The sequence below is a fragment of the Salvelinus fontinalis genome, chromosome 40, assembly GCF_029448725.1.
Source record: "Salvelinus fontinalis isolate EN_2023a chromosome 40, ASM2944872v1, whole genome shotgun sequence".
Lineage (NCBI taxonomy): Eukaryota > Metazoa > Chordata > Actinopteri > Salmoniformes > Salmonidae > Salvelinus > Salvelinus fontinalis.
In genome coordinates, this window is record NC_074704.1 from 20018919 (window position 1) to 20029749 (window position 10831).

General features: G+C 40.8%; 1 protein-coding gene across 1 annotated transcript; it reads right to left on the bottom strand.

Moving 5' to 3' along the window:
* Positions 1-586: 586 nt before the first annotated feature.
* Positions 587-10385, bottom strand: LOC129839567 (neuroblast differentiation-associated protein AHNAK-like). The gene is made up of 5 exons (XM_055907092.1): positions 10280-10385; positions 8703-8736; positions 8261-8381; positions 7867-8039; positions 587-7750 (listed from the first exon to the last, which is right to left on the bottom strand). The coding sequence occupies exons 2-5, from the start codon at positions 8703-8705 to the stop codon at positions 2210-2212; spliced, it is 5838 nt and encodes a 1945-aa protein (XP_055763067.1). The 5' UTR covers positions 8706-8736; positions 10280-10385; the 3' UTR covers positions 587-2209.
* Between the last annotated feature and the right edge of the window lie 446 nt (positions 10386-10831).

Sequence of the window (10831 nt, forward strand, 5' to 3'; positions counted from 1 at the left end):
TTCACCCCTACCAACATGTACAATTACCTCAACTAACCTGTACCCCCGCACACGGACTCGGTACCGGTACCCTCTGTATATAGCCTCGTTATTGTTATGTTAATGTATAACTTTTAACTTTAGTTTATTTGGTAAATATTTTCTTAACTCTTCTTGAACTGCACTGTTGGTTAAGGGCTTGTAAGTAAGCATTTCACGGTAACGTCTACACTTATATTCGGCGCATGTGACAAATAAAGTTTGATTTTATTATATTTGATTAAAGCTTGTTGGTGAAACCTAGCCAATTTAGCGGGTAATCATTCAGGAATATAATTACATTTCAGTAAAAATTGAAGACCTCCGAATTTAATAAATACATTATTTGGAATGAAATACCAGAAAGGTTGTGAGATGGTGCAAAAGATATTGTACTGATGACGTTTATATTGTGTAAAGTCAAGTGTGGTAAGACTACCACCGAGCGGTGCGGAGGTGAAAATCTCTAATAACTGAAGCAATACTATAATTTTTAAAATCAAACTAATAAATAAAAATTTCGACAAAAATAGCAGTTGAGTTAAATGTTTTATCATACATGACAGAATTAATTTTCCAGATGTTATTTCAAGAGCAAAAATATGGAAAATAAGGCCTACTGTCAGAATCTGGTCAGAATAATGTTATCTAGGCTAATGCATTAAGATTTTTTTTAGAATTAATTGTTTTGTTGCATTAATGTAAAGATAAAACAAATTATTGTAATACAGCAAGTGTACAGTAAAAACACCTTTTCAAAAAGCTTTTCATCCATTTTGTAAAACAATGTGACAAAATGAGAACCCTTTACACATACATTTTCAACATGTTCATAACAAACACCAATCAATTTACATAAAAAGTACAAATAAGTGCAAGTAACAGAAGTTTTCTGCATTGTTTCAACAGAAGATTGTGATTCAAACAAGCCTAAAATTACATTTAGTCAGTTGTCTGAATCCTATATAAGCTTTGACCCTTTTAAGTTCTCATCTTCTGGAACTTTAAGGTCCACATTTGATGCACTGAAGTCGAGACATCTGAGTGTATGAGATCTACGGTTTGACTCTTCCTTGTGCCAATTTTTCAGGCTCCCAGTTCCGTCTGGTACATCATCTTTGGCATGTTTGGGAAATACTGTACAGTGATTAAATATATTTGATCTTCAGAAATTTTGGGGTTTGAACCATGAGTCAAATTTGTCATAGACTACAATTTTAGACTGTTTTGTACTTTTTTTATCTGCCGGTTTCATTCACCAGTTGGGGTTTCCGATTGTTTATTGCCCTTGAGGTCAGTTCTTCTCAAATTAAAATCTGTCTGTGAAACCACTAATCCACACTTTGGAGTGGGAATATAGGGATTGAGGCGTTAATACTGGGAAGACTTGAGTCTATATCTGGTATTCTTGTATAACTACCCAATTTAGAAGTCTTGGTATTGGGAATTTATGATTTCACTGTGAGGTCGCCAAGGTTAAGGTTTGAACCTCTCAGATCCACACCAAACACTTGGTAATCAATTTCTGGCAAATCAATATCTGCAATGGGATAAGTAGCGCTTCCTTTGACCTTCCTAGACTTCCCAACAGGCACTTTCATATATACTTGTCCTGGCATATCAAATCTTTTATATGTGCTCTATCAGATCTGCGTTTACTATGCGATGACACTTTGTATTCTGGGCCTCTGATATCAGCTTTGGGTAAACTCAGGCGGACATCTGGGTGACTAACTTTCAAGTCTGGTGCTTTTAGATCCACTTTAGCCTTTGGAGGAGAAATGTCATTTGTTTTCATAAAGTCCATATCTGATACTGCTCTTCTATTGGGATTTCCATACTGAGGCATATTTAACAACGGCAGTTTGAATTTTCGAGATTGTATAGCAACGTCACTGTCTGGCAAATTGAGATCAGCTTGGGGGCCTTTGAGGTTACCAAAGGGAACTTTTATGTCTAAATCTGGACTACCGATCCCTGTGTTTACTTTCAGGGTTGACAAGTTCAGGTCCGGTCCATCAATGTCTCCATCTATTCCAGCATCTGGAAACCTTCAAGACCAGAAAGGCCGAATTTAGGCATTTGAGGTGAGACATTTTGAATTTCCAAGACGGTAAACCAATGTTAATATCTGGAGTGTTTAAATCCATGTTAGGGGCTTTTAAGTCAATTGTAGGTAGGTCCAGGCAATTTAATCTAGGTCAGCACTGATGTCATGATCCGGTCCTTTTGGTGTAGACAACCCAAATGTAGGCATTTTGGGCATTTTGAATGTAGGAATGTTGATGTCAAAATCAGGGGCATTGATGCTACCATTTGGCCTCTCTATGGTTGGAACTCTGACTCTACCTGAGGGCATATCTGGAGCATTGAGGTCTAGTTTTGGGCTTTTGAGATGACCCTTAGATAGTCTCAAATCTGGGGGACTGATTCCCCCTTTTAGCTTTGGGGCTGAGAGGTCAATATCAGGTAAGTCATAGTCAGGTTCATCTACATTTGGCCCAGATAGCCTGAAACCAGGCATCTTCAAATCTGGCATTTTTAGACCTGTTCTAGGACCTTTGAGGTTAGCTGTGGGGGCATTGATATCTATATCTGCGCCCTCTAAGTCTCCATCAATGTCAACATCTGGTCTCTTTAGGTCTCTGAATTTAAGCATTTTATATTTGGGCATTTTGAATTTCCCAGAGGGTTCATTGATGTCAAGATCTGGGGCATTCACATCTAGTTCAGGGGCTTTGAGATCAGCATCTGGTAAATTCATGTCTGGAACATCAATTCCCCCCTTAATGTTTGAAGCTTTGAGCCTCAAGTCTGGGGATTTTGACATTGTACCAGGCAGCAAGAATGTGGGCATTTTCAGTTTGCCAGAGGGGCCATCAATGTCCAGATCAGGAGCATTCAGATCAACTGTTGGTTTCTTCAATGTAGGTACTTTGACTTTACCGGAGAGCATATTAAAGTTTACATCTGGTGCATTGAGGTCTAATTTGGGGCCTTTGAGGGCAACATCTGGCAGATCCAAATCTGGGTGATTGATTCCCCCTTTAAACTTGGGAGCTGAAAGATCTAAGTCAGGCCCCTTAACTTTTGGTCCAGATAAACCTAAATCTGGCATCTTGAAAGTTGGCATCTTGAAATTTCCTGATGGACTGTCAATAACAGCACCTGGAATGTTGAGATCTGCTTTGGGGCCCTTGAGTTTGGGAGATGACAAGTTCAGGTCTGGTCCCTCTATATCTCCATCTAGGTCAATATCTGGTCCTTTCATTCCAAATTTAGGCATTTTCAGATTGGGCATTTTCAATTTCCCTGTGGGTGAATGAATGTCAATATCTGGAGTGTTTACATCTAATTTAGGGTCTTTGAGGTCAATGTCTGGTAGATCCACATCAGGGGCATCAATCCCACCTTTAATCTTTGGCATTTTTAGACTGAACTTTGGTGACTTCGCACCTGCATTTATGTCCACATTTGGTCCTTTTGGCATTGTGCCTGAAAGCCCAAATTTGGGCATTTTCAGTTTACCAGATGGAGCATCAACATCAAAATCTTGATCATTGAGATCTAGTTTGGGCCCTTTGAGATGACCCTTAGGTAGTTTCAAATCTGGGGGACTGATTCCCCCTTTTAGCTTTGGGGCTGAGAGGCCAATATCAGGTAAGTCATAGTCAGGTTCATCTACATTTGGCCCAGATAGCCCGAAATCAGGCATCTTCAAATCAGGCATTTTTAGACCTGTTTTGGGACCTTTGAGGTTAGCTGTGGGGGCATTGATATCTATATCTGGGCCCTCTAAGTCTCCATCAATGTCAACATCTGGTCCCTTTAGGCCTCTGAATTTATGCACTTGAAATTTGGGCATTTTGAATTTCCCAGAAGGTGCATTGATGTCAAGATCAGGGGCATTTCCATCTAGTTTAGGTACTTTGAGATGAGCATCTGGTAAATTCATGTCTGGGGAATCAATTCCCCCCTTTATCTTTGGGGCTTTGAGATTCAGTTTTGTGGATTTTGGCATTTTACCAGACAGCCCAAATTTGGGCATTTTCAGTTTACCAGAGGGGCCGTTAATGTCCAGGTCAGGAGCATTCAGATCAACCTTTGGTTTCTTCAATGTAGGTACTTTGACTTTACCTGAGGGCATATTACAGTTTACATCTGGTGCATTTAGGCCTAGTTTGGGGCCTTTGAGATCTGGCAGATTCGGGTCTAGGGGACTGATTCCCCCTTTAAACTTGGGGGCTGAAAGATCCAAGTCAGGCCCCTTAACCTTTGGTCCAGAGGAACCTAAATGTGGCATCTTGAAAGTTGGCATTTTGAATTTTCCTGATGGACGGCCAATATCAGCATCTGGAATGTTGAGGTTTGCTTTGGGACCCTTGAGTTTGGGAGATGACAAGTTCAGGTCTGGTCCCTCTATATCTCCATCTTTGTCAATATGTGGCCCCTTCATTCCAAATGTTGACATTTTCAATTTGGGCATTTTCAATTTCCCTGTGGGTGAATCAATGTCAATATCTGGAGTGTTTACATCTAATTTAGGGGCTTTGAGGTCCATGTCTGGTAAATCCATGTCAGGGGCATCAATCCCAGCTTTAAACTTGGGGGCTGAAAGATCCCAGCCAGGCCCCTTAACCTTTGGTCCAGAGGAACCTAAATGTGGCATCTTGAAAGTTGGCATTTTGAATTTTCCTGATGGACTGTCAATATCCGCATCTGGAATGTTGAGGTTTGCTTTGGGACCCTTGAGTTTGGGAGATGACAAGTTCAGGTCTGGTCCCTCTATATCTCCATCTTTGTCAATATGTGGCCCCTTCATTCCAAATGTTGACATTTTCAATTTGGGCATTTTCAATTTCCCTGTGGGTGAATCAATGTCAATATCTGGAGTGTTTACATCTAATTTAGGGGCTTTGAGGTCCATGTCTGGTAAATCCATGTCAGGGGCATCAATCCCAGCTTTAAACTTGGGGGCTGAAAGATCCCAGCCAGGCCCCTTAACCTTTGGTCCAGAGGAACCTAAATGTGGCATCTTGAAAGTTGGCATTTTGAATTTTCCTGATGGACGGCCAATATCAGCATCTGGAATGTTGAGGTTTGCTTTGGGACCCTTGAGTTTGGGAGATGACAAGTTCAGGTCTGGTCCCTCTATATCTCCATCTTTGTCAATATGTGGCCCCTTCATTCCAAATGTTGACATTTTCAATTTGGGCATTTTCAATTTCCCTGTGGGTGAATCAATGTCAATATCTGGAGTGTTTACATCTAATTTAGGGGCTTTGAGGTCCATGTCTGGTAAATCCATGTCAGGGGCATCAATCCCAGCTTTAAACTTGGGGGCTGAAAGATCCAAGCCAGGCCCCTTAACCTTTGGTCCAGAGGAACCTAAATGTGGCATCTTGAAAGTTGGCATTTTGAATTTTCCTGATGGACTGTCAATATCAGCATCTGGAATGCTGAGGTTTGCTTTGGGACCCTTGAGTTTGGGAGATGACAAGTTCAGGTCTGGTCCCTCTATATCTCCATCTTTGTCAATATGTGGCCCCTTCATTCCAAATGTTGACATTTTCAATTTGGGCATTTTCAATTTCCCTGTGGGTGAATCAATGTCAATATCTGGAGTGTTTACATCTAATTTAGGGGCTTTGAGGTCCATGTCTGGTAAATCCATGTCAGGCGCATCAAGTCCACCTTTTATCTTTGGCATATTTAGACTGAACTTTGGTGGTTTCGCACCTGCATTTAAGTCCAGATTTGGTCCTTTTGGCATAGTGCCTGAGAGTCCAAATTTGGGCATTTTCAGTTTTCCTGAGGTAGCGTCAACATCCAAATCTGGATCATTGAGGTCTAGTTTTAGGCCTTTGATTTTACCTTTAGGTAGTTTCAAATCTGGGGGATTGATGCCCCCTTTTAGCTTTGGGGCTGAGAGATCAATATCAGGTAAGTCATAGTCAGGTTCATCTACATTTGGCCCAGATAGCCCGAAACCAGGCATCTTCAAATCTGGCATTTTTAGACCTGTTTTGGGACCTTTGAGGTTAGCTGTGGGGGCATTGATATCTATATCTGCGCCCTCTAAGTCTCCATCAATGTCAACATCTGGTCTTTTTAGGCCTTTGAATTTAGACATTTTGAATTTGGGCATTTTGAATTTCCCAGAGGATGCACTGATGTCAAGATCCGGGGTATTCACATCTAGTTTAGGGGCTTTGAGATCAGCATCTGGAAAATTCAGATCTGGGGAATCAATTCCCCCCTTTATCTTTGGAGCTTTGAGATTCAGTTTTGTGGATTTTGGCAATGTACCAGACAGCCCAAATTTGGGCATTTTCAGTTTACCAGAGGGGCCGTTAATGTCCAGATCAGGAGCATTCAGATCAACCTTTGGTTTCTTCAATGTAGGTACTTTGACTTTACCTGAGGGCATATTACAGTTTACATCTGGTGCATTTAGGCCTAGTTTGGGGCCTTTGAGATCTGGCAGATTCAGATCTGGGGGACTGATTCCCCCTTTAAACTTGGGGGCTGAAAGATCCAAGTCAGGCCCCTTAACCTTTGGTCCAGAGGAACCTAAATCTGGCATCTTGAAAGTTGGCATTTTGAATTTCCCTGTGGGTGAATCTATGTCAATATCTGGAGTGTTTACATCTAATTTAGGGGCTTTGAGGCCCATGTCTGGTAAATCCATGTCAGGGGCATCAATCCCACCTTTAAACTTGGGGGCTGAAAGATCCAAGTCAGGCCCCTTAACCTTTGGTCCAGAGGAACCTAAATGTGGCATCTTGAAAGTTGGCATTTTGAATTTTCCTGATGGACTGTCAATATCAGCATCTGGAATGCTGAGGTTTGCTTTGGGACCCTTGAGTTTGGGAGATGACAAGTTCAGGTCTGGTCCCTCTATATCTCCATCTTTGTCAATATGTGGCCCCTTCATTCCAAATGTTGACATTTTCAATTTGGGCATTTTCAATTTCCCTGTGGGTGAATCAATGTCAATACCTGGAGTGTTTACATCTAATTTAGGTGATTTCAGGTCGACTTTGGGTAAATCCAAGTCAGGTGCATCAAGTCCACCTTTTATCTTGGGAGCTTTGAGAATTAGCTTTGGTGCTTTTACATCATCATCAAATTTGGGCATCTTCAGTTTACCAGAGGGGGCATCCACATCGAAATCAGGAGCTTTGAGTTCTGCATGTGGTTTCGTTAGTTTGAATTTACCTGAGGGTATGTCAATATCTGAAGTACTGAGGTCAGGCAAACTGACGTCTGATACACACATCTCATCCGCTGAGAGGTCCAGGTCTGGATTCCTAAATCTTAGTCCAGACATAGCAAAGTCAGCCATACCAAGACTTGGTTTTTTGATCTTCCCAGATGGGATGCCAATGTCTGAATTTGGCAATTCTAGATCTATTTTGGAACCTTTAAGGTCTACTGAAGGTAAATCTGAGATATTGACATCAGGATCAGCCTCTATAGACCCATTCAATTGAGCTAGGGAGAAATCCGTTGTACTCATGTTGGCATTAGGCAACGAAAGTTCTCCACCAGGAGCATCGAGAGTCACTCTAGAGTCTGTTCCTCTGACATCAGGCTTGACCCAGAGAGCTCTCGGTACCTGTCTGTTAGGAGAGCCTCTTTCCCTAGAAGCTGTAGGTTGTCCAGAGCTGTCCTCCTTCATGAACTTCTTTATTTTGGCATTGAGTCTGTTATAGGAATCGTTCAACATCTGCAAAGAGAAGGCAATCCAAGAACAATGTATATAATTGATCTAACAACCTTGTGAAAATTTACTTTATTTGTTATTCAGCTAATTCTGTTAAACTTTAAATGTATTCCACAAACCTCCTCTGGTGCTTTCATGCTGTCCAAGGTCCCCATACTCTTGTGCAAATTATTTTTCGTCAAAACTTGAACCTTCTCATCCAATCCATTATCATCCATCAACTTCAGGATTTTCAACACATCGTCTTTCGAAAGTTGGTCAAAGTTGATTGTGGCACCCACAATTTCATCTCCTGAAAAAAAAAACATTTCTCAAAGTGAAACACAGTTAAAGCATGGTGACTGAAAATGTCAATGATTCTAAATGTGTCCTTAAAAACAGCTATGTATTTTATTGATGCACAAATGTCTGAGAAAAATCCCAAAAGTGAAAGCTCCAGTTTTTTTGTTTTTTGGGAGCTTTGAGACTCAACAACATTTTTTATTTATTAAATAAGAGACTCAAAAGTCATACCTTCTTTCAGCCCCTGATTGGCCAATGATCCATCAACAACACTGGAAACGACCAATTGTCCTTTCTCTGATTCCTCCAGCATCAGCCCATCAGAGAGCCTCTTCCCGCTGCGGACACCAGGCTAAAAGCAGACATACAAACATAGTTATAAGAAATGTGCAGACAGGCGTGTGGCCTCAGCGTTGGTCATGTTTCAATAACCCAAACATCAAATGCCAACAATGAACATTAAACTTAAAAATACATGTTATTTACAATAATTTACAAATCTATAATACAATAACTTTTTAAAATAGACGTTTTAAATAGCATACACTTCTAGAAAGTAATGCTGAGGCATAGGTGTATTTCAAAAAGTCAATTTCCTGTTGCTTAGCTTATTGTGTTGGAATATGCTTGTTATTACTATCATTATGGCTGATGGATGAATTATTTCACATACCATGATTCTTTATGAAAAGCTCTTCTGTCTAAATCTGTTGAGGGAAGAGTCAGTTGAAAAGAAATGCTCAACTTGGTTTCATGCTATAATATTCAAATCATATAGGTCTAAATATAGCATCATACTTCCATAGCTTCAAGAGTATCAAATGCAAAGAAAGAACATAATTAGACAATAATGCCACAGCTCATGTTACCCCTTTGAACATAAAACACTAAATCAGCTGAAACCATAACTAAAGGGCGGCTATGGGGGATTGATAACCTGTTTACATATGTAAATTGGCAGATGGTTGACACCCAGGTAGCTGCCCATTTGAGGTATTCAAGGTATGGCCTTGGGACATGGAGGGAACAACAGGAACAAGTTTGTCCAGAGATATATATATATATATAAGTGTACTATAGTCTGGTGTAAACTCAGAAATGACCACACCCATCAGTTTCTATTATGAAAAGCTTGCTGTGGCAGGGGCTCAAATAAAGCGATTTGTAAACGATCGCTTCCAGTATGTTCTTTCAAGTCATGTAAGTGATTTGTGTCACAAGCTTAGCGAGACTGCTGCTCTAAGAACAATAATTTGTTCCACAATTATCATCATCATCATCATTAACTTCATCAAATACTGTAAATCCAAAACATGAATATGTACAAATATTAATCACTCAGACTTATTAAACGATGTGTTTCAGTATTCCCCTATTGCTTTTAAGTCCACCCTAATGTTTTGAATGGAATAACTTTAATTCAGGAGCGGAGATTGAATGTAATTATGCCACACGCTCAACAATAACTACAGGTAACTGCCAAAATAATTGAAACACTTGAATAAATAAATAAACAAAGTCTGCTTTGCAGGCCATTAGTTTGGCCATTATTTTGGCTACCCCCCCATTTTGGCTACGCACCCATAAGATGCCAATGCCCCCATCCACAGAGCACGAGTGGTCACTGAATGGTTTGATGAGCATGAAAACAATGAAAACCAAATGCCATGGAGTGGCACCTGAGACAGCATTTTACGCCAACATCAACAAAACACCAAATGATGGAATTTCCCGTGGAAAACTGGTGTCGCATCCTTCCAACAGAGTTCCAGACACTTGTAGAATCTATGCCAAGGTGCATTGAAGCTGTTGTGGTTCGTGGTGACCCAACACTTTATGTTGGTGTTTCCTTTATTTGGGCAGTTACTTGTATATGCACTCATAAAGAAGAGTGCACTGACAGTAAGCTAAAAGCTGCAATTATATTTCATGAAACATGGCACGTTATTGACAATTACTGTTCAAATAATTCCTATTATTTGACATTCATTCACATTGTGCAGAGCTGTAAGAGATTAGAGGCTGACTGAGATTTTCTCCAAGTCAGCCCCCCGCACCTCTCTGATTCAGAGGCGTTGGGTTATATGCGGAAGACACATTTCAGTTGAATGCATTCAGTTGTACTGACCCTTACAAATACATCGTTGTGGACTTTGTAAACACTACAATAGTACATGGCACCATATCGTCTGGATGGAGCACTTCAGCAAAAGTTTCAAAATGTAAATTGACAATAAATCAAAATCTTACCTTAGTCTCCATTGGGTTGTTCTGACCGTGCAGTTTCTTGTTACTCCGCCACCGCGGAGTTTTACCACCGATGTGAGAAAGTTGTGACAGTGTTAGCAGTCCATGCTGTTCGGTACTCCTGTAGGACTGCCTACCCCTTGCCTCACTCAGCGAAAGCATACCCTCCCCAAAGCAGACAAACTGGTTCCACCTTCGGCATGCCTTCCAGGTGCCTCACTCAGTGAAAACATACCCTCCCCAAAGCAAGACAAACTGGTTCCATCTTCAGCATCCCTTCCCAGCCACAAACCGTCACATACATTCTCCAGTCCAGGTAGGCAGGGTGAACACTGAAACCTGTCCTCCCAAGACTGGAACTGTGAGATGGAGAGTGCTCTGTCTTTCTCTGACACACCAAGACAGGAGAAAAAAAAGAATTGTCTGTTAATATAACAAAAATGCAGAGGTGTGCCAAAAAGTTGTCTTGTTTCAAGGGAGGGGCAGCTAGGCGTTCATTCATGACTCATGGTAATTATAAGACACAACAATGAAGGTGTGGCGTGATCTAGGGAT

Excerpts from the sequence above, each read along its gene's own strand:
- LOC129839567 (XM_055907092.1), bottom strand. Across the intron at positions 8,040-8,260 it reads CAATCAGGGGCTGAAAGAAG|GAGATGAAATTGTGGGTGCC; the intron begins GTATGACTTTTG and ends TTTTTTTTTCAG. Across the intron at positions 7,751-7,866 it reads GCATGAAAGCACCAGAGGAG|ATGTTGAACGATTCCTATAA; the intron begins GTTTGTGGAATA and ends TTCTCTTTGCAG.